This window comes from Balaenoptera ricei, chromosome 11 (assembly GCF_028023285.1).
Source record: "Balaenoptera ricei isolate mBalRic1 chromosome 11, mBalRic1.hap2, whole genome shotgun sequence".
In the NCBI taxonomy this organism is placed as follows: domain Eukaryota; kingdom Metazoa; phylum Chordata; class Mammalia; order Artiodactyla; family Balaenopteridae; genus Balaenoptera; species Balaenoptera ricei.
In genome coordinates this window covers 27,193,168-27,217,541 of record NC_082649.1, presented here as the reverse complement: position 1 = coordinate 27,217,541, position 24,374 = coordinate 27,193,168, and the positions used below count along the sequence as shown (strand labels likewise).

General features: G+C 36.8%; 1 protein-coding gene across 1 annotated transcript in view; it reads left to right on the top strand.

Moving 5' to 3' along the window:
* The window catches only part of TFAP2D (transcription factor AP-2 delta), a 52,443-nt gene that overhangs the window by 16,433 nt on the left and 11,636 nt on the right, over window positions 1–24,374 (top strand). The window contains exons 6-7 of the mRNA XM_059937430.1: window positions 14,231–14,372; window positions 20,256–20,369. Coding sequence (XP_059793413.1) covers window positions 14,231–14,372; window positions 20,256–20,369 — 256 coding nt within the window. The remainder of the gene's footprint in view (window positions 1–14,230; window positions 14,373–20,255; window positions 20,370–24,374) is intronic.

The window sequence follows — 24,374 nt, the reverse complement described above, 5'->3', positions numbered from 1 at the left end:
TATGTCTTGTGCTGTTTGCCTGTGTGTGCTAATACTAAGAGCTGGCATATGGTAAAGGGAGTTGACCCATAATCCATCCATGGGGGTTGGGCGTACTAAAAGAAGAGCAAAGTAGAAAAAAATGACTAATGGATTGATCCTAAAGAGAGACAGATTCCTGCTTAATTTAAGTGAAAACATCATGAAAATTATAGCTATCTAACAAAAGAACAAGATATGTTCAAAATATAAGAGTGGATTCAAGAATCATATGAATCGTAGAACATGATTGGTTCTCAAACCCAATTCCACAGTAAAATCACGGTCCTGGGCCCCGTTCCCAAACCACTTGAAATGCAATCTCCGGGGGTATGGCGCAGGTATCTACATTTTTAAAAACACCCCCTGATGTATAATGAGGTTTAGGGATCATTGACTTAAATGTTCCTTGAGATACTTTTCATGTAACTGGTGTGAAAAGTAAAGGCCCTAAGAGAGACCTTTATCCAAGGTGTCTGTGAATGTCCGTCCAGTAAAACCTGAAGAACCCTAAAAGGGTATATTCAAAATTCTTCTTATTGATTTTTATGTTAGCCCAAAACACCAGAGCACCCTGTGTGGGAATCATTGACGGATGCTAAGAGAAAGGATACAGGTTAAAACGTGAAATCCCAGGACAATCTCGTGGTCTTGCCATCTACTCTTCCAGCAAAACTCTCCTATCACAAAGGTGCTTGGCTTGTGTTCACCTCTGCTCACAGACGTGTCACTTCAGCCTTGGCTGATGGAACTTAAGATTTTATCCTTCTCAGATACATCCCACTTTAACTGGATGCTTTTGAAATCCCCCAAATATTCATGGTGTAGAGAAATAAATATTTTATGGTCGAATTCCAGGCATTCTGATAGAACTGAGGAAATGAGATTTAGGGGCAAAGGGACCTTTTGTATTCCTCAACTCCCCGCATGTTACATTATGACCCTCAGATGTGTGCATTCTCTCTCTCTCTCACACACTTAAGTTTCACTACTATGTACTATGTTCTATGGTATTTTTATTCTATTCCATATTTTTGTATTCTTTTAAAAAGCTGCTTGTAAACCCACTACTTTTAAATGCTGAATGTAAGCCCACTAAATTTATTTCAAGACTCACTGTTGAGTCATGGGTCATGACCCACGGTTTAAAAAACTGCAAGTGGTCTTAGGACAAGAGGAGAACCTAATATTTTGTGACCTTCGTCCTCTTTGTGCTAACATGGATTTGATTCAGTTATTTCAAGTTTGTTTTGCTTATACCATTTTAGCTGGTAAATTAAAACTTTACCATGGTTACTGGTTGGTATTCATAGACCTTGAATTGACCATGTCTTTGGTAATATTTTTGCCCCTCAATCAAACATTTTTGTGGGAGCCAGTGACGTTTTAGATTAATTTTTTCCAGAAATTCTAAAATGAGATTTCTAATTGTCAAAAATGGTCCATCAGCTTTCTTATAAACCTAAGGTTCGGTAGGAAAGAATACTAATTTTTTTCATCATTTAGAAAATTTTTATCTTCCTGATGGCCCAAGACATTGCTGGGGTTCAGTCCAGCAATGGTTCAGTCCTTCCCCATTTTGGTACAGCACTTGAGAACAAGATACTTCTGATTGGCTTTATTCCTCATTGACCACACTTAGAAATACAGCTCCTTAAGGTCACCCTTCTGCGACTTTTTAGTACTTGTCTCTGCCCCTTTCTGGAGATGCTTGGAATACAGCCTTGCCATTGATGCTATTTTGATAAAAATCCCAAAGAAAGAGTAGTGTATGGGGACGCTGCTAGACTCTCCATGCAGACATGATTTACCCTTTGTCAAGATTCAATCAGTGAACAGTAAGGTACCTTATAACAGGGATTGAAATTAGCAAATGAAGGTACGGTTTTCAAAAACTACCCTTGTCACTAACCTAACAGTGGTTTCATCATGATATTCCTAGGTTTCCACGTTTGCCTTGGGTTTTCAATCATTTTGTTTTTAATTATTTTATAATCATTTCCTCCTGTATTTCTTTTAAATGGAGTCACTCTACTAATAGTGCCATTCTAGCATCGTTGTCAAATCAACATATTAGAGTCATTATTTTAGGGACTATTTTAAGAATTTATGAGAGGGCTATTTCATGCAAATTTATAATATTTAAATTATTCACAACATTTCTGTTACAAATAGCGTTGCACATAATAACCAGTGGGATGAAGAACTCAAGACTGACTAACTTTTTTCACCAGATAAAGTTGTTTGAACAGTGAACATTTTAGTAAGGCACATACTTAGAGTGGGGATTTTTTTTTTGGTCCACATAGCACAGATATATTTGACCTACAATGAGATATGAGTATTTGAATTCAGAGTCCACTGAATGTAATACTAGATCATATTCCTTTTTGACCCATATGTCTTCATTTAATGGGGTTTAAATATATAACTAATGGTTGGTACAACTTCTTGTACCCACTTTATCATAAGCCTGGAGTTCTTTTTATTTTCCCTTGTTAATCACATTGCCATGACTTCTCCTTTGTCCACTCTGGTATCTATAACATTAGAGAGTTGTCATTTTCTGGAAAATTTAGTAAGTTAGAATTGCTTAACCTGATTCGTTGATCTTCCTGAGATCTTGGGATAAACCCAGACTCTTCCAGAGTGGGAGAAATTCTATATCTGGAAAACATTCAAAGAGTTTGGCCAATATTATTGTTCTAGTTCTAATACTCTTGCTATATATTTATTATTTATGAATCACCAATTAGCTGCTTGCTCTATATTTTATTCCAGAACAATCTTTGCAGCGTTGGTGGTTGTTAAAACAAGTATAAGGAGTCAATTATGGCAGGAATGAGGAGTCATTCCTGTCTATCACTCCCACCTCACTTGAGGTTTTCCAAGATGGCCAAAGTTACAGAGCGTTGCTGGAGGGAAGTTTTGTTCACTTGAGTGGGGTGCTTTCCTGGGACAGTTCTGCTCAATTTGCAAAAGCTCATATAGCATTCTCAGGCAACACCAGGAGTTCCAAAAGCATAGTTAAGTCCTTAAACATAAATGCCTTGGCTTTCAGTTTGTCATGACCAGATATCAAATTCTGTTTATATATATATTTAAAAAACAGTATGGGACAGTGAAGGGTATAAATATGCATCAGCAAAAGAAAGGGGACCATTTACAAATATTGTGTGTGATATCTATTCACTCTTTTCAAATCTAAACCTTTTGTCCCTTTTGCCTCCTTCTTTAGTTTTCCCTCCCTCCTTCCTTCCTTCCCTCCTTTCTTGCCTCCCTCCCACCCTCCCTTCTTCCTTCCTTCCTTCCTTTCTTTCTTTCTTTCTTTCTTTCTTTCCTTCCTTCCTTCCTTCCTTCTTTCTTTCCTTTCTTTTTAAAGTAAGCTCCCAGCCCCTGTCCTGCACATCTCACCTCATCCCTTGGCCTAGTACCTCCACCTCTGCCCCCAGTAATAACACTTCTGACATTTGGCTGACTTTGGGCAGGTTGCTTAACCTGACTGAGCTTCATTTTCCTAATTTACAGATAAGGATCACACTATCTGTGATGTTTAGGGTAATGCTAGCTGTTATAACAGTTAATTTCCAAATTTTCAGTGGCTTAACACAATAGAAGCTTATTTCTCACTCTTCACAGATGACGTGGGTGTTCCTCCCCCGGGCCCTTCCTTCCTCTTAGTCTCATTCAGGGACCAGAGTGCTTCCGCCTCTAGCCATGCCCTCCTCTAGGTCCTGGGAGCCCTATGCATTCAGTTCACAATAAAGAAAGACGCGATGGTGAAAGGACACAGCTTCCAACCCACTTGGCCAGGAATTGGCCCACGTTGCTACCATCTACATTCCATGACAACTAGTCCCATGGCTATGCCTAATTCCAGAGGCATTAGATATACCAGAAAATGTAGTGTCTAGCTGGGCAGAATCTTCTCAGCAACAACTCTATAGTATAAAAGAGAGGACAAATCTTGGATGGTCCAGCTCCCATTTCTGCCACATCTGCCTTGTGTGTCTTTTGTAGAATTAAATACATTCGCTACATTAAACACTTGACACCATGGGGCAAAGAGGCACTTAATAAAAATTAGAACCTGTTCTCTTGTCTCTTTCTCCCTAAACAATAGTGTTACTTAATAGCAGAATTTACTCAGGATCATAAAACTTTAACCCTGGAGGGAAACGGAAGATTGAGTAGTCTAAGGCAGTGGGACATAGCACACATGGTTAAAGAGTGTGCTTCTGGAGCCAAATAACCTTGTTTGAACCCACTTCTACCACTTACTAGCTGTGTGCTATAGGGAAAGACTCACAACCTCTCTGATTATCAGTGTCCTTACCTATAAAGGGGTGTTAATAATAGTACCCTCCTCATAAGGTTGTTGTTGGAGTGAAATCAGAATGTTTGTAAAGCAGTTCACAGGGTGCCCGGCAAAAAGTTGGTGTCAATAACTTTTAGTTATCTTTATTCTCAGATGAGAAAACTAAGGCACAGTGAGATTAACCATTTTGCACAGGATCATGGGAGCAGCAGGGAGGAGAACCCAGGTCTTCTGGTTTGCGGCATCACCATGTGTTTTCCACTCGGATTTATGTTAGTGGCGTGGATTCTGAACAGTTGCATTGCTGAACTACTTCTGAATTTGACTATATATTTATAGTTAGAGTTACAACCGTTATAACGATGTAACTAAGGAATAGAAAGAAGTTATCAGTTCCTGAGCCTGTTTTTCACCATGGATTGGACATCCGCGCTGCTAGGAATCCTGGGCAAGCTTGTTGGGCTTTTTTGCATCCAATAGTACAAGCTGTTTTTAACATCCTGATGCACCATCTGCTGCCACTTAATCCCCCAAAGTTAGGATGACATTAAATCTTGGTTCTTTCTGTTTTTCTGGAATAATTATCAATAGTGTCTCTTGTACTTTCAAAAGGGTGCCCATCTCGTTAGTTAGTTAGTTAGGAGACTATCCTACAAAACCTTTTCCTTCCACTTCAGCCAAATCAACCTAAGGTAGGAGACAGGAATGCAATCACTTGGTGCTATTTCCCCTTTATCTTTAATCCTGAGCCTATATGATTGCATTTCCAAGAAACCAGGGAAAAGAACGATCAACTTGACAATGAACGCTTTCCTATAAACGAGATATTAGGGAGCAAGTTTTCTTCGTACGATTAGTCCATGGCTTTTTTTTTTTTTATAAATTTTTTTTCAGCTTTATTTATTTATTTATTTTTAAAAATTTATTTATTTATGGCTGTGTTGGGTCTTTGTTTCTGTGCGAGGGCTTTCTCCAGTTGTGGCAAGTGGGGGCCACTCTTCATCGCGGTGTGCGGGCCTCTCACTATCGCGGCCTCTCTTGTTGCAGAGCACAGGCTCCAGACGCGCAGGCTCAGTAATTGTGGCTCACGGGCCCAGCTGCTCCGCGGCATGTGGGATCTTCCGGGACCAGGGCTCGAACCCGTGTCCCCTGCATTGGCAGGCGGACTCTCAACCACTGCGCCACCAGGGAAGCCCTAGTCCATGGCTTTTTAATTTAGGAAGAGGTATTGTTCACTACTTGAGGCTTGTAGGATTCAAACACCAAAATCCTTTTGCCAAGTATCAGTGATAATACACGCACAGGGCACACTCAGCATTATTTGCTCTTCTCACGGAATTTAGGACAAAGGTGCTATTCCCCTTGTCTGGTACACAGGTACCAGAGTGGGTGTCTCTGGGTGTGTGGAGCTTAGGGCTAATCTCCAAGGGCGCACAGCATGGCTGTAGGTCTGAAAGGACCATCATCCCAACATAACTCCTTCACCAGCCATTCCAGACATCACATTTCCACCTCAGTCCCTCCTCTGGGATAAAGGTTTCCAGCTTTCTTCTAAAGCTGTATGTGATATTAAAAGGGTCATACATTGACCCCTTGTTATAATAGTTCTAACTGGTGCTCACTTTAGTCACACGATGACCTGGAAGAGCCTAATCACTAGGGGACCCTGGTGTCCCCTTTTGCACACAAACTCTCTGGCATTGACAATGTCTTCTCGGGCACAGCTTTGCATTTCAGAGCTGCCAGTGGAATTGGACTCAATAAGTAAATGCTAGTGCAGTCTATGTTAGTCAGTCATTTTAAGGTCTTTCTTGGAAAATGGCTTTTTTTTTTTTTTTCAGACTTATAGGTATTATCTGTAAATTTCTTATCCTAAGTCATGGAATAGTTTCTATCGAGAGACCCTGCTTTGATAATTGATCATTAGGTAACAATTTGATATTGTTGTCTAATATCTGAGAACTAATATCTATCAGAATTTTCAATAATTGATCTCAGTATCCTACAATATTATGGATAAATAGACATCATCTCAGAGGAATCTTCTTAAATCATTTGCTTCCTTCCTAATAGTACTCCCCTGACCTGCATCTTATGGTTTCATTCATTTTCAGGGAGAAAGGTGTTTACATGTAGGGGGTAGAGGAAATAGGCTGTTACACATATGCCCTTGTGTCTGACTGTGTGCTTGTGGTGTGCTTCGATTCCTACTCCTATTCTGGCACAAAAAACAAATGTATCCAAGCCTGTTTGGCTCAGTCCTGCCTTTGCCCCTTTGATCCAGCATACTACTCACTCTTGCAAATCAAGAAGCTTCCTTAGAAGCACGTCTCTGCATTACTTTCCTAGGTTTTTTCTTTTTTCTACTATTCTCTCTTTCAAAGTTCATGCCAACTAATGTGCTTTTCAAAACTCAGTTTCTGCTTTTTTCTATTGTTTACATTTGTCAAAATCCGTAGGTATTCTAATAAAATTGTAGACTGTAATTCCTAATGATGTCTAACTCCTACTGAATAATAATGAAAGTTTTGGAATCGCTTAGGTTTTAATTTACAACAAATATTTGAGTTTAGATGAAATCTTTCTAAGAACTGAGTCAGAGAGTAGTTTTGCTTTTTAATTAATATAATTTTAAGTAGGTAATTTGTTAGATGGTAAAAATTCAAAAGTTACAAAAGGTATATAGTGAAATGTCTCCTTTTCACTCTATTCCCCATTTAGATCCCCTCCTGGAAGAAACAAATGTTACTGGTTTCTCTATTTCCTTCCAAGGATATATATGTGTGTGCATAGTTTTGGTTTTTATTTTTAAAATTATAGCATTCTATACACACTGTTCTACACATTTTTTCACACATTATCTTAGTGTTCTTTTTATTTTCAGTTTTTACAAGTTGTTCATTCTTTTAAACATGCACAGTATTCCGTTGTTTGAGTGCATCATTATTTAACCAGTGACCTACTAAATATCATATGGGTGTTTTTAATCTTTGGCTATTACTAATAGTGCTACAATGAGCAACCTCACACTTACATAAATAATTCTTCAGATATGCAAGTATATCTATTCAATAAATTCCTAAGAATGTGTTGCAGGGTCAAAAGATATTTGCATTTGTAATTTTAAAAGATTATTGGAAGATTTCTCTTTACAGTGGTTGTAAATTTATAATTCTATCAGTGATGGGGGTAAGAAGCATTGATATGCTAGTACTTCCCTATACTCTAGCCCAAGCAGGGTACTATCAATTTTTTGATCTTTGCTAATTTGAGTGGAAAAAAGAAATAGACTACCTCTATTATGAGGGAGGTTGAGTATAGTCTTAGGAGAATTTTATGAGCTTTTTTGTCTGTTCACTTACTTTGTACCAATAGGGTAATTTTTTACATTTTTCTCATTCATTTGTAAGTGCTCATTGTATATAAGGAAAACGGGCTGTGTGCCTCTGATATGAGTTGCAAAGCCTCTCCACCCCTGGCTCTGGTTTGTCTGTTTGCTATTATGAGTTTTTTGTTTGGTTGCTTATTTGTTCAGATCTATGTCATGCAGAACTTTTTTATATTGATATAATCATATTTCTCATATATTTTATTCCATGGCCTTTCATTTGTATTGTAATATTTTGAAAGTCCTTTTTTATCCCAAGATTATAAAATATTTCTCCCATGTTACCTTCTAATTACTTTGTGGATCTATATTTTATGTTTAAATCTTTGATCCATCTGGACTTTTTGTTGTTGTTGGATGTATGCTATAGATCTAATTTTACTTGTTTTTTTTCCCCAGATGGCCAGCCAGTTGTCCCAACACCTTTTATTGATAATCCATTTTCCCCGACTGTTATGAAAAGCAAGTTTCATCTTACACTAAATCTCCTGAAGCAAATATACTTTTTTAATTGACTGATGACTTTGTTCCCCTAACAATGTCTCTCCTTTACCCCACCACATAGCCATTTTTGTTTCTAGAGTGTGTATTATATCAGCCAAATAAGGCAGAACTCAGTATGCAAGAACACAGATACACAGAGGTCTTTACAGTTTAATATTAACTCCATAGTAACTGTTTTCTTTTTTATTGATATAAGCCACAGAATCCTTGTTTTGGAGGAAGGTGTATATTTCAACCCCATATAATGCTTTCCCTTCACCTTAGGACAACCCTGGCTTGAGATGAGGTCAAGAGCTTTCAAAAAATGCAGATGCCCTGGCTCCAGATATTGAATGACGGGGGGTGAAACCCTGGTGTGTGTGTGTGTGTGTGAGTGTGTGTGTGTGTGTGTGTATGCACACATGCATGTATACACACATATTAAACAAACTCCCAGGTTATGAGAATAGCAAGGATTGAAAAACACTGTCTTCAAGCATAATCTATTTTATTAAATGGCTCCACTGATACAATGATATACTCAATGGGTTTTTTTTTTTTTTTTTTTTTAAATACTAATCTTTTTAATTTATTTATTTATTTATTTATTTATTTATTTATTTATTTATTTATGGCTGTGTTGGGTCTTCGTTTCTGTGCGAGGGCTTTCTCTACTTGCGGCAAGTGGGGGCCACTCTTCATCGCGGTGCGCGGGCCTCTCACTATCGCGGCCTCTCTTGTTGTGGAGCACAGGCTCCAGACGCGCAGGCTCAGTAGTTGTGGCTCACGGGCCTAGTCGCTCCGTGGCATGTGGGATCTTCCCAGACCAGGGCTCGAACCCGTGTCCCCTGCATTGGCAGGCAGATTCTCAACCACTGCGCCACCAGGGAAGCCCCTCAATGGGTTTTTTATATATTTCATTCTTTCTAGCAATTCTCTTTTGCTCTAGTTTTTCACTTATATTCTTTGGAAGCGGTGCCTCGCAAGATTATTGTTATAATTAACCAATAAAATATTTGAAAGCTTTTCCATTTAACAAATGTTTACTAAGTACCTATTATGAATCGGGTGCTGTACTAAGCACAGAGTATGGAATGGGGAACAAAACTACCACTTTGAAGAACAAAGTGTTGGTATTTAAACAAAATCCTTGTTAAATAGGGAAACTACCACATTATAAGGCACTTACCTATAGTGTAGATTATATGATATATAGTGTTACAGAGTGCACTCCTTTTAGAATCGTTCTGGAAGCCTGTAACAGATACATTAAACCTGTCCTTCAGCTCTAGGGTTTACTGAAGCTTGATATTTTTTTTATAACTTTTTTAATATCTTATCCAGATTTGAAAATATTCTCAAATTTGCTATCTAATAGGTGCTTCTCAGAATAATCCCAGAGATAGATTTGAATGTGCTATTTTCCATACATGTAATTAAAATTGAAATCACAGATATGTGACTGGAATTTAACCCATATGAATTGTTGCTTTCATTTAATAATATTGGGTATTACAATAAGAAGTTAAACCTAAATTCTTTCTAAGGCAATGAATTTAGTGACAGTTGGTGAGAATTGTCTAGTGAATAACAGTGTAGAAGTATCCTTTAGTACAAATTAGTTTAAGATATTGATTTGTAGTTGTCTAAAGTACATTTTCTTCTAAAATACAATAATTCTAAAAGGAGAAAAAATCCTTAATGACCGGCTAAAATGTTGAAATTAGGTGTGTTCATTTCTATTTTAAAAATGCATTTAGACCTGCTTCAGGTAAAATAATGTGGGAACCCAGAATCTCAGTAAAATGATCAATCCACTTTCCTTGGAAAACATTTTTTCCATTAACTTTCCATTTCTGGGCTTCAACAGTAATTGCCATAAAAGTGTTCCCTAATATTTACCCTTAGTTTTTTACTTTTTGCTTTTGAGTGTGAAAAATGAATGCCCCGAAAAAGAGCAAATTCTCTTTTTATGCTCTTCCCATATTCTGTAACTTTGCTTGTGTTGGTTTTTTGAGAGAGAGGTCCTCAACATGAGTCATTAACTGCTGCTGTTACTATTGAAAAATGCTTAGTGGTTTCCCCTTTTTTGGAAGGGGGGGTGTCACTACTTGGCATAGAGAGCCTAAATCCTTGCACTTAGAATATTCTGTCCAAGCTCTCAAACTATCCCCCATGTATCCTACTTCTATAACAGTAATTTTTGGAATGACATGAAATACAATGGACGTATTTGCCAAAGTTACTGTGTTGCTTCAGTGGTGTGAAAAAGCAGGGGTGGGGCGGTACTGGTTTGTCAGGTGGCACAGTGCATTGAAATAAAGGAAGAGCTTAAATACTCTCTGGAAAACAACCACCACGGGGCATCCCACCTTATCGTGCACAGAAATGAGACAACAGCCGCCATGTTTGCTATATGGGATCTAGCCCTTCAGGGATCACTCTGTCGCCCCAGGTTATTGCACCTACTTGTTCACGTGGGTACTTTGTCCCCCCACAGAGACAGAGAAGCTCGTAGTTCTTTATTTTCACAAATCAGTCAAATCCCCTAGAGTCTTATTCACATGCTTTTCTGCTCCAAAAATTTCTATTTTTCTTAAACCTGTTGACTCTAAGATATCTGTGGTACAGGATTGAACTGTAGCTTTGTCATTGTTCCTGAATATCATGTGTCTTTTAATTCATGGATCCATTAATTAATTCATTCTTGGGTCCTCACACACAAAGCTTTTGTGGCATGGTCTACACATTTTAACTACACATCAGAGTGTCTTCACTTGCCACTTCTTTTGATGTAGCATCGCTATACATCCAGTAACAATGTTACGTCGCAAGCAGGAGAAAGCAGTAAACAGAGTTAAGGGAAGGAAGGATCTGGCTGTCAGTGTAAATGTAAATAGCAGCTGTTCCATTCAAACTGTTTTTAAAACTACCACGCGGTGAAAGGTTTGCATAAAATGGGCCAGATCCTCAAGAATCAGGTTTTAACACAAAATTTAAGAGGCATGCTGCCATCCTCCTGTTTGCACTGTTTCACTTCTCCTACTATTGCACAAACAGTAAAGGGGAAAAAAAATATATATATATATACACACATATATGCATATGTGTGTATGTGTGTGTGTATATATATATATATATACATATAAAATAGTCTCTTAAATATATATATATATAAAATAGTCTCTATATATAGAGACTTGTATATATTGTATATATAGAGAGAGACCTGTATATATTGTATATATGTAAAATAATCTAAGTTTTTATTTAAATATCTATTTCTGTGTCAATATTGCAATATGAAGATATATCAGTTTACATAACTCGATTTGCTGTACAAGGATGACATTATGAACAGTGCTATTGGGTTAGGGGCAAAATTCTTCTGAGTCCTAAGGTCACATGAGTTTATCTTCTGGTCAGGTGCTGTAGCCATTCTTTGATGGGTCAAGCTTTAAGACTTTTTACCTCAAATTTGAAATTTATTGAATTACCTCCCTTCTGTCATTTTCTTAGCAAAAGTAACCATCCTACATGGCATTACAATGTCTCTTTAAAAAAAATCTTCGTGCCTTTTCTTCTGCCAAATAAGCACACATTTTCTTTCCTCTTTGGTTAGGGTGATAAACTGCTGGTAATAAGCACTTTAAAAATATTGCTTGTACATTGCAGTTTATCCAAAAATGTGACCCCCCCCCAATAATTAGCACTACCTAGACTAGTCAATATAGAGACCCTTTTCATCCAGTTTTGTCATCTTTCTGTTTAAAATGGAGGAAAAATGATGTTTTCTACCACAGGAATATAAAAATCTTAACTAAAGACCTGCTGCTGCTTTGAAACAGACTGAGGGGAAAATCATGATTGGATAGTTCACAAAACATTATCTGATCTAATACGTTTACCACATTGTCATATTTTTATATTAAATTGGACTCTTCCAAGGCTTAGAACAGGGCTTCTCACATTTTGTGAATGAAAAAATGTTGTTAAAGACTCAGGGAATGCATGAAAAGGATGAATTACAATGTTCGTGTCTCATGGTAACATAAATAAAAATTAAACACACTTGTATAAACTCGAGTCTAATTTTAATGTGTGGTTAATATTTGTACACACTGAAACTTCAAATCAGGGTGTTAACTAATATCTGCATAGTCACAGTGGAGATTTCCATAGCCTAAATGTGCCTTCCTGTCAAACAAACAAGGGTGAGAACCCCACCTATTAGCTCTGTGGGCATAAATCACATAAATAAACCATCATTAAAGAGCCCTTAGTCTTGTTCCTTCTTCTCCTTAATACATATAAGGGAAACATTATGAGATAGAAGCTTTTAGGGAAAAAGAAAAACAAACAAATATTGAACGTCATTATTTACATTTTTTACAACTAAAAATCCTAAGGGAAAAACATATATCCAAGAAAAATTTAAGGGAAAAACACTCTTAGGATTATATTTTTTCAGCTCTATACTGTCCTAAAATGTTTTCCTGTTTTCCATTGTAGGTAATTTTTTGGTCATTTTTATAAATATGAGTTTCCCAATCTGGAAGATTAATATTTCTTTTTTTTTTAGAGAAAAAATAGTATCTTTACTAAGAAATGTTTCATTGATATTAACTAGCCTATTGTGTATATCTATAAACTTTTCCTCCTTTTCTATAGTAATATTAATCATTTTTACTTCTTACTAATATTAATTCATCGACTACTTTGTTATTCTATGAATATAAAGCAGGATCAAATCCATTACTTTGGCCAGTCACCAAACAAGTGTCATGAGGTTTGGTCATCAAACCTGACAATTTTTTAATTTCTTCATGGCAAAATTTGATTGACTATGTAGCTGTTGGATCACCTCTCCATGAGTACCACCTTCTCCTCTTTTGAACTTGTGTCAAACATTTTATCTCTAACATTTATTTGATACTTGTAATACAATAGCTTGTATTATATATAATATCAATATAATGTCAATGAACATGTGCAGACTATAGATAACGCTTATGTAGATGCAATATAACTTATAAAGTGCTACTAAGGTGTTTCTGGATTTGTTGTTGTTGTGACTATTATCATTGATATGATTGTCATCTTCCTAGAAACAGGGACAATCTTTGGTGCCCTTTTATATCCGCCTTTACTCCTCCCTAGCACTTTGCCTTGAATGAAGTAGGTGCTCAATACATATGTAGTGAGAGCTTGCTTTTTTAAAGTTTTAATGGTCAAGTAAGTATTGGCTTGATTGAGCTTTAAAAATATGGTTGTTTTCCAAACTGGAGTCCATGGCCAAATCTTACCTTGCCAATAAGTCATTTTTACCCCATTTCTTTCAGATTTTGTGAAAGAACAAAAGTTATTTATCATCATACTGTACTTAAGAAGCACTGTAGTTTTTATAAGGTACTGAAGAAGTACTATACATAGTACTAAAATGTACTGAGGCTCACCATAAAGCCTGATAACGCTAGTACTATAATTAGGCAGTATAATCTCTTTAGCAACATAATGTTATGAAATTGATATAATTCAATTATTTCCCTTTCCAAAATGTTCCAACTTCTTTGAAAAATTATGTGGACCTTTTGCCAGTGTTTTGATAGGTCTCGTGGAAAAGATATCTGAATATTTCGGATACATTGAGAATAGGTTGTAGGTTGGGCAGCAACAAAATGACATGCCCCTAGAGCTTTTCCCCCAAGGCATTCATGTGTAAGATCTCAGACGTCCAGCTGGTCTAATGGTCAGAGCCTCCAGGGGAATCAAAACTCCTAGACTGCGCTTCTGATTTTCCCCCTCAATTTCCCACATACCCCTGCCGGGTAAGTAGCTTCTGTTTCTCCATGTTTCTTAACCCCACCCCACCCCCAAAGCTCCTTTCCCTTGGATTATTTAGAATGAATAGGAAAAATGATCCACATGACCACAGCCAGGAATGAGGCTTGAGGAAAGAGGAGGTGTTCCTCTTGTTGAATTTGGACATTAGTGAGAAACTGACTTTTATTGTCTGCCAACAGGGGAGGCGTTACACTTGGCTCGAGATTTTGGCTACACTTGTGAAACAGAGTTTCCAGCCAAAGCAGTAGGAGAACATCTTGCCAGACAACATATGGAACAGAAAGAACAGACAGCAAGAAAAAAGATGATCCTAGCGACCAAGTAAGCAGAATGGGGAAGACTCTGTGTGCGTTCATCCTGTTTTTTTTTTTTTTTTTCATTTTCTTTGAATGAGGGAAACAGTCTAGAAAGCACCTGGTCTCTAAGGGGGGTCTCACACACCAGCAGCTAGATGTATTAAACAAGGACTTCCCCAACATTACACCCATAGCAAGATTTGCAAACTGTATAGTGATGGCGCTACCACTGACACTGACAAAAGTTCTTAGAAAACCTCTTCAGAATAGTAGGAATGCCTAACATGTTTAGGAGATGTAGATTCCAGGCAAATATGCTGGTTGGTTGCTATGCAATTCGGTGTAAGCCAATCACTGTGCCTTAATAAATGAGGAGAAAGATCTTAAAACACTATAAGTACTCGGAGTATGTGAAAAATTGACGACCCAGATGCATGAGAGGTAACAGAGAGACCTCTGGGATCAAGGATTGGCTTCAGTGCCCCCATTTTTTCTTGTATATAATTAAGCAAATAATCCCTGTACTGCCCCAGCCCCTGTAGTGATAGTGTCAAAAAGAAAAGATAGAATGTGTGAGAAAGCTTCTGAAAATTGTAAAAAGTTCAATTAAAATGTGAATTAAAATAATGAGGGAAATGATGTGGAAAAGGGGAAGCTTTCATAAGATAACTTCAAACTCCCTCAAACTTGAAAGTTCTTTGATAATTAATGAAAGAACTACCATTTACTGTGTGAAAACCCAGCAGAACCTTAAGTACTACTCAAATCACATTCAAATTTTTAGAAGAGGACTTCCCTGGCGGTCCAGTGCATGTTGGGACTCCTCGCTTCCACTGCAGGGGTTGCGGGTTCGATCCCTGGTCGGGGAACTAAGATCCTGCATGCTGTGCTGCATGGACAAAAAAAAAAAAAAACTTTAGATGAAAATCTTTCAAGTGGTAGCTAATTCTTGCTCTCTTCTCTTTACTAAAACAAGTTATTGCTACAGATAAACCATGAATAATCTTATTTAATTTCCTAACTCTATATTCAGATTTTAGAACTAATAGTCCCAGGTGGTTAAATTATCATTTATAAGTTAGTTTCTTATTTGGGGAAAACTTTTAAAGAGAAAGTATGTGGTAGATAGTGTTAGAAACATTGCTTCTTAGAAACTGATTTTTTTAAATGACTTTACGATATGTTGGCTAAAATGTAAATGTCTCAGAATGCACAAAACCAAAAATAAATATTTCTCCTTCTACTACATCTAAAGTAACATAGATCTTCTTACAAATTTAAGGTTTTGTATGGGATACCTACCACCCAACAGGCTTGCCCAAGAAACGTAAAGTCCCTTATTTGGGGTTTGTGCTGCTTGTGGCTGTTACTGTTTGGGTTTCAGATATATTTATTCATTGCTCTTCTGAGAGTACTAGATACATTCTCTCATCTTGCCCCAAACAGAAGGGAAATGAAAGGTGGTGGCAAAAGAAGAGAAAAGACAAAACAAGGAGACAAAGGGGAAAAGAATAGCAGAAAGATAGAAGTAAGGCCAAGAGTTAGAGAAAGAACATTATAAGGGATATAACACTTGGATTTTAAATTTTGAGAGGAGCTTTGTGCTAGGGAAGCTGCTGAACACTTGCTACTGGAAAGACCTAAACCTAGATTTTTTGTGCAGTTTATCTCCCTGGGGGGTGGGGGGGCGGGGTGGGGGTGGTCTTCACTTCTACTTTGCTTCTACTTTTTCCCTCTTCCAAACAGTCTTTGACCCAGAGGGGTCTTCATCCGCTGTATTTCAGTTTTTCCAGAAGGAACTGAAAGTACATGTAGTTTGTTAGTTTGTATCCTTAATGTAATCTCAGGAGACTATAACAAGTTGTTACAGATCAGGAGAAATATACAGTGCTAGAAGTTAGGCAGTATCTCCTAGGTGTTCCCAAAGCATATCATTCTAGCTGGTAGGATTTTACAAATTTCCCAACATGCATACCCATGTGATACCTCTGAATGATACTATTATCCCCAAATACGAATTATCCAAGAGAAAACACCTTCATGTTTTCTACCTCAAAATTACTCGGTTGTGGTTTTATCATGCATTTTCGAAGACTTTCATCCCCTGATCCAGAGAAATCCTTCTTGTCTTCCTTCCTCCAGGTTTTCGAACTGTTCACTCCCACCACCCACAGCAAGGCCACCATTAAATTACCAAACATAAGTTCCCATTTTCTTGGGAATTCCCATCACTCTGTTTAAGTGTTCAGGAGTCAGTGCGTTCAAACTGATGTTGAGATTTTGTTTTCACAGAAGTAAATGTTAGAAGAACTTGGGAGAAGTAAGAGAAGTACTTTCATGTTTGTCAAAGTTATATGGAGACATCTATTTTATAGTAGTGGATTCAACTAGGGACTAGTATTTCCCTTTTACATGGGATCTAAGTAATGTATATTATTTTAGGTGATATTTTGAACTTTGATTTCATAAAATATTTCAAGAACATGTAATTCTCTTTGATCCCTTTGCCCATAGCTGGACATTTGCAGACCATTAAATGTCAAGCAAGAATTGAATTCACTAATTCCAATTACCTTATTTTATGTAAGAGTAAATAGGCTATAAACATCTAGAAATTAGGAGACAGACTAAATGTTTTGTTTTTGTGGTTATTTATATCCATTCCATCTTCTTATTAGATCATGTGAAACAAGAATTGAAGAATCGGAGACTATGCAGTCATAGCAAACATACTCAATACAAGTAGTCATCAATATAAGTAGATAAATTAAGGGGTATGTGGGAATAAATGCCTTTCTGCAACATATTAATGGATCCAACATGTGTTCTGAGTAGTTTCTAAATTTTCCAATGGTAAAGCATTGGCTATTTTCGATTAAAATGCTCAGTGTTGAAATTAAGTAATCTACATGGATATTCGTTACATTCTGATCAGTTCACCTTTGTTCACAAGACTGTGACAATTGTATCAAAAAATATATACAAAATTCAAAATTCTTTAGATGAGAGATCCAATTGCTGATCCGCATCTGCACAATGGCTTACATATTTCTTTTTTACCTCTATGAATAACAGATTCTGTTGTATTTAATTATATTGCCGAGTATACAATTGTAAGAAAGGCTCATTGATTAAGTGCCGCTACCCTCCTAATTCCTCTTTATTCCCAGTGCTTTGTTGATTAACCAAATATTTTCGTGCAATAAGATAATTATTTAAGGGGAGGAACAGAAACTGAGTTAGACAGTTTTTGAAATCTAAAAATGTACTGGACAAAACATTTATTTGATTTATGAAAAACACATTTAAACCTCTTCATTGAATTTAGAACTAAATATGATTAACACTTGATCTGCATTAGGGTAAAGCGGAATAGTTAGTGAGTTTTAATTTTTACCATAACATTAATAGTCAAAAGGAGAAACAGAACTTTAAATTCAGACATCAGCTAAAAAATTATATCCTTAAGGACAATGACGTAAGTGATAAAGTTAGAATTTATGATTCATCGAAGATCATCTTGTGTTACATAATTCATAATGTGACATTCTGTTTGGAGAAATAAGGGTATTTCTTACTGTAGCTTCATAAATAAAAATTTAAATAAGAATGAAACTAAGCATAAAAATAATAACTCTGTAACTGTCATAATGTGATGATGATAATTGCCTAAAGGAAATCTACAAAATTGTCATCTGTTTTTAAGTCTGGAGGCTGTCCGAAGTCACTGAGTTAAGCAGAAGAATCAAATATCAAGGTTGAAAATTCTGAAACTTCTCCTGATACAGCTTCATGTGTGGAGTAGTTGAATTGCTTAGCATAAGTTAAATTTTTCCACACTTGCCTTTTCCTCATTTCTTCCTCAACTTTAAGTTTATTGTAACTTGCTCTGTTGTTTAAACAGTAAAGAAGTTGATTTGCCAACTTATAAATTAGTTTATTCAATTATCCGAGAAATTCCCATATAACACACGAACTAAAGCAATATCTTAACCTCCATTTAAATTTTTAATACATTTTAATCTGATAGAAAATTAAGAGACCAGTCTTTAAGCAACTCCAATATTCCTTTGTAATAATGCATCATACTGATGCCCTACCACGTAGTAATTCACATTGCTAGTCTGAAAAATGATAGCAAGAGCCTGTATTTTAAAATTTAGTAAGACATTTTCTAAAAACAAAGATAACAATATATCTAACTCTATTAAATAACATAAAGCACAACAGATAATGATGCCCCACCAAATGTCATCATTTGATGCCAACAAATAACATCAACATTTAATAAGTTGCTACTCGTTAATTAGAAATAGGCAATACACCTGAAAGTCAGCCAACTGAGTCTAACTCAGAACAGAAAAAGTGAGAAGTTCAGATCAAATATTCTCAGTGGAAGTACACACATGCACTGTTAAAACATGCGTTTAGATGCTACATCTGGGACTCAACCAAACATTAGCAGGGGGGGTATGGAGGATCCTGTTTGATTTAGAGCAGGTAAAGACTTATCTGTTTATTTGTTTGTTGTTTGGCTTTTCCTTTCCCTATGACCCTCTTTTACCTTCACCTGTGTTCAAAACGAGTAAGGCAAATTCTGTGAAATGACAATATTTGAACACTGGCATTAAAACTGAGACTAATTGCTTGTAAAAAAAAAAGAAAGAAGTCTCAAATGATCTCTAGAAGAATTCAATAAATATGGGGTACCTTATAATAAACAAGGCTCCTCTGATTTTAACTCAATGGTACATTATTTGGGCTTCAAGACATTTTGTCACTTTGTAGTAGTTTTTTGCTTAATGACACAAATGCTTTGGAGAGAACTTAGTGGTTGGGCCCGTGGAGTGACTTTCACTTGGAATAATTTGACCCTTCTGTCCTTGACTTTGGCTCCATAGGTAATTATAGTCAGGGCTACATTATTAACATTTTGTGACTGCCCATTGTAAATCCAGACAAAAAGCCTAATCACTATCGTATTATGCCTTGAATATGGAGTGGTTTCACTTAGTTGATGGATTCTTTTGAGCAATTCCTCGGCAGTCTTTTACTTCACTCTTCAGTTTCTGCATTAATCTAGTGTTTTGTTGTTAAAAAACACACACACACACACACAGTTCCTTCATATGTTTCCTTCTTCAGAATTATATCTTTTGGACTATGTATCACAAGGGCTTTACTGTTAGCCAACAATCATGGTAATATGGTAATTAAAACTGAAACCAATGATCAGAAATCATAATCATTTAAATTAAGAAAAGCAGCAGAAAAATGCCCTTGCTGATACTTTTTTGCAAGGAACTATCTTACATGGAGCATAATGTAATCATTTTTGTGAGACAAAATGAGGCTAGTAGACTAAATTTGGGTGATTGTCTACTTCAAATATTAAAAATACAAATTTAAGTCCACAAGAGTCTGAATTATAATGAAATATTGGGGAAAGGAATTTCCCAAAGTCTACTTGAATCATGGCTCTGAAATAAGCCTATAGCTTGATTTAAACTTGTTTACAGACATGATACCCCACCCCCAGAATCACATTTTAATTTTTTTAAAAGGAATTATTAATTGTGATCTTGTTGTATAGATTTTTCCCTTATACTGAGGTTAATCTGTGAATATTCACCTAAAAATGAACATTGGTTTTGTCAATGTCATGGACTGTTACTCACTTGAAAGGTTTCATGATCATCTTGAGAGCATGACCAACTTGAGAGCATAGTTGCTATTGTAACTCATTGTAACCTCATCTGTATGTTGTAGATGGAACTTCAGAGGTTGCTTTATGATATTTATCTAGTCCTCTTTTAAAAGAGAAAACAAGCCTTTGGAAAAATATCATGGGATGAAATTAAAGCCCCGTTTCAAGAGTTCAACTTTAATTTTGAATCTTTTATTTTAGACAAATTTGTAAAGAATTTCAAGACCTCTTGAGCCAAGATAGATCACCGCTGGGATCCTCCAGACCCACTCCAATTCTAGACCTTGACATCCAGAGACACTTAACACATTTCAGGTAAGACTGGTTTTTCAGTTTGTTCAGACTCTCTTTTAAATTGTTAAAACCGTCTTTATTAACCCAGACATGTTTGTAGTCCTATCACAGTTCCATTTAGAGATAAAACATATATTTATATGGTGACTGCCTGAATTTTTTGAAATTCCAAGCACCTAAGATCAAATTGTAAAAATAACTAAAGCATGAAGCACTTTAGATCAGAAAATGTATAAACCTGGCTTCATAGTGGAATTTCCCTTAGAGCTTTTTAAAAGTCTTGAGGCCAAAAAAAAAAAAAAGCCAAAAAAAGAAGACACAAGGGAATTCCCTGGCTGTCCAGTGGTTAGGACTCTGTGCTTTCACTGACGAGGGCACAGGTTCGATCCCTGGTTGGGGAACTAAGATCCTGCAAGCTGCATGGCGTTGCCAAAAAAAAAAAATCTTGAGGCCTGAAGTACACTTTTAAAGATCTGATTCAATAGTTCAAGTCTAGGATTGGACTCAGGCATCTGTATAATTTACAAAATCTGAAGTTGATTCTGATAATTAGACAGCTTTAAGAACCACAGTCCTAGGATATTCCTAGACTATTAGCTTCTTTTCCCTGGGAAGAAAACCATTTCTAATTCATTTTTAAAGTGACATTGAGAATTATGTAAAGTTCTGTCTTATACTGTAATGAATTAAAGAGATTCTACATCTATTATCCTGATAATAATCTGGGTAACAATGTGTTAGCATGGAAGGTGTCTCTTTCATAATTTCCTACTGACGGTGGTAACTTTAATTTGATAGAAGCATCAGCTCAAGAGAAAAATGTGTTAGAAAGGAAACATATCACATCTGACGTTGAAAACAGTCCATTAGCAGAGTCTGATTTTCCATTGTTTTTGCTGAGTGCTGGCTGGGAAAGAAGTAAGGAGAGAGTGTGACTGGATAAGCGTAGAGACAACTCTAATTAGTAGCATCAACTTGTGCTACTATTTTATTTCGTCAGAATCTCCTTCCCAGTTCATACCACTTGAGTTCCATCTTCCAGGGTGGCTGATTTGGTACCTGGAGAACCATGGCTTACTTTCAGCAGATTGAATATGTCTAGGTAGAGCTAGGGAATGATCTGGCCTTGTAAAGCCCAGACAACTACTTCCAGTTTTCTGTGGTAGCTGACATATCAGGGTGCTCTGGGAAACTGTGGGGAGAGTAGTGACCCTTCTCGTGATTGACTCACAGCCTGGAAAGCTGCTTGTTTCTATGAAAATGACAGGAGGCAGGTTTATCCGTTATTTATAATTTACTGAGTACCATCCAAAGTGTATATCGCTTTAGAGAACAGAGCAGACACCACGGCGTCTACTGGAAAGGGGAAGACGATTGATTGAAATCTGCGGAAGTCCCCACAGACACAGTTCCCCAGAATGGTGATGGCAATTAGACCAAGGTGGCGTGGGGCTTCATGGACAGAACAGACTTAGCTCAGATGAAACCAGAGCCCTAATTTCCTGAAATGTTAGGAATTCCCTTCTTTGAGATCTCAAGAAATCTTAATAACTTTGCCCTTCTTTGTGTCTTATGTTCTCATAATATCCTTGAATCTAAAGTCAAGCAAAAGCACGTTGAACAACATAAATAAGGGGAGGAAGCTAGACAATTTTTAATGCTCAGTTCAGAGAAAACAACCTGTTGGAAAATTGAGGATGTTTTCTGTCTCAACACCCACCTTGGGAGCCTGATATTTTACTGTTTCTTGTATTTTACTGTGCTAATGGCAGGTGGTGCAAAGATGGCTAAAGGATTGTCCCATCTTTAAGTACTTCCGAAGTGGAAGACAGTTACATACAAAGACTTAAAATATAACACAGAGAGTTTATAAGAGTGTTAAGTAGAGTGCAGGTAATTACCTGGGATAATTGGGAAAGGATTTCCTCCTTTTTTTTTTTTTACTGTAAATATTTTTTTATTGAAGTATAGTTGATTTACGATACCGTGTCAGTTTCAGGTGTACAGCACAGTGATTCAGTTTTACATACATATGTATCTTTTTTTTTCAGATTCTTTTCCCTTATAGATTATTGCAAAATATTGAGTATAGTTCCCTGTGTTATACAGTAGGTCCTTGTAGGATTTCCTCTGTCTATCCACAGTACTTAGCACATAGTATGTGTCCAAAATATATATGTTACTAAATGTAGAATACGATACTAACTCTGTTATGTCTTGGATATATTCTCCTCTGGTTCATTCCCAGGGCCTTGGTGTTTTAATTGGACCATGGGCTGGGGAAGTGAAATGTTCAATGTGCTTAAATTCTTCTATTTGAGTCACAAAGTATACTGACATCACATCTTCTTAGAAATAGACCCTCCTACAACTCCCATAACACTTTGGAAATAAGAAATGCATAGGCTGTCCCAGATGTCTGTGTTTGCTGGTGATTAAATTTTCATCATTGATTCTCAGTGTTGGAAGACCCCTTAAGTTTCCCACTCTCCTCCAACATTTGGATCTTCCTTCCAATATCCCTGTCAAGTTGTCACCCATCCCAGGCTCGATAACTTCCAATGATAGGCTGCTCTTTTCGTGCCTCGGCATCCCTTCTATCTCTGACAACTCTATTAGAAATGCCTTCCCTCCGTTGAGGCAAGATCTGTCTCCCTAACGTCCCACTCCTTGGGGGTCCCTGTAGAGTCAGTTTAATCCTGTTTCCCTCCCAGTTTCTAGAGGTAGCGCTCATGTCTCTTTGAATTTTCTCTTCCTGGGCTATTCATCCCCCTTCTCTTTGTGTTCTACATATGACATGCATTCCAGTCAACTCAACTAGAATCTTCTGAGTGCTATGTGCTTGGCAACACACTGAAGATAGGATGTGTGTCTCTACTTAAATGTGAGCACGTCTTCTCCAAGGAGCCTAAGATGTGTATAGTTTTTGGTTTTTGTTTTTATTTTTTCATTTTCTTGGGATGGGAAAATGGTGGGGAAGGTAATCAGGAGTGGATGATTTTATTAATCTTGTGAAAGCATTTTTAGTGTCAGAAGAGAAATAAAGAAATTTCAATTAAATCTCTAATCCCAAAAGAAAACATCATAAAATAAATTACATGACTAGGCTTAGAGAATTATTGACTCCTTCAGGATGTTCTGCCAGTTCAAGGGGACTTCGAAGACCATTTTATTTAAGAATGTTGGAAATAATAGGCCTGAACTGTGAAGGAAAAAAAATCCTATGTTTTCCAAACTTAAGCTCCTTTATGTAAGGCTGAAATTGAACTTTAAAACTTTAACCTAGACTCCAAAAGTGCACTTACATTCTCAACTGCAAAGAAAAACAAACCTGTAAGTGGTCTTATTCACTACTTAAATAAAAAAGGACAGCCTGTATTTACATGAGAGAAAAAAACCTCTTTCCCTTGAACTAAAACTTTCAATAGAAAAAAATGTAGACTATAAAATAAAACAGGCAACAGTTTTCACTTCCTTAGCAGATAAGTGGAACCATGATGCCCTTCTTGCATGAATCTACATTAAATTACTTACCTTTATTTAACGTTAAGTGGGAAATTAAAGTGTAAATCAGTTGCCAGTATTTATTGTACTTCACAAAGCGCGTGGCCCCAAACCAAATGCTGCAGGAGATGTGAACATAAAAACATCTACTGCAGGTCATTTGATGACATTTTAATGGATTTTTAGGTTCAGCACATAGGAGACTAGTAATTCGAACAAGAGAAACCAGAGGCAGCTGTTTCTAATAAAAATTTGCAAACATTGTCCCCTAAAAATTACATGTGAATAATTTGGTAAATTTGTATTTAAATAATTTCTATCTTTGTTGATCTGTGGGTTGGGGGAGAGACAGCACGAAATCATGGGAAATACTCAGAATGGATGTCAGGGCGTCTAGCTCAGTCTCCTCTCGGTTTCCAGCTGGAAGTGTGGATTTAGAGAAGACATTTACCAGTCTGGCCTCTGCAGGTTCATCTGTAAATTGACAACAGTTAAGCTGGATGATCTTGAAGGCTCCTTCTA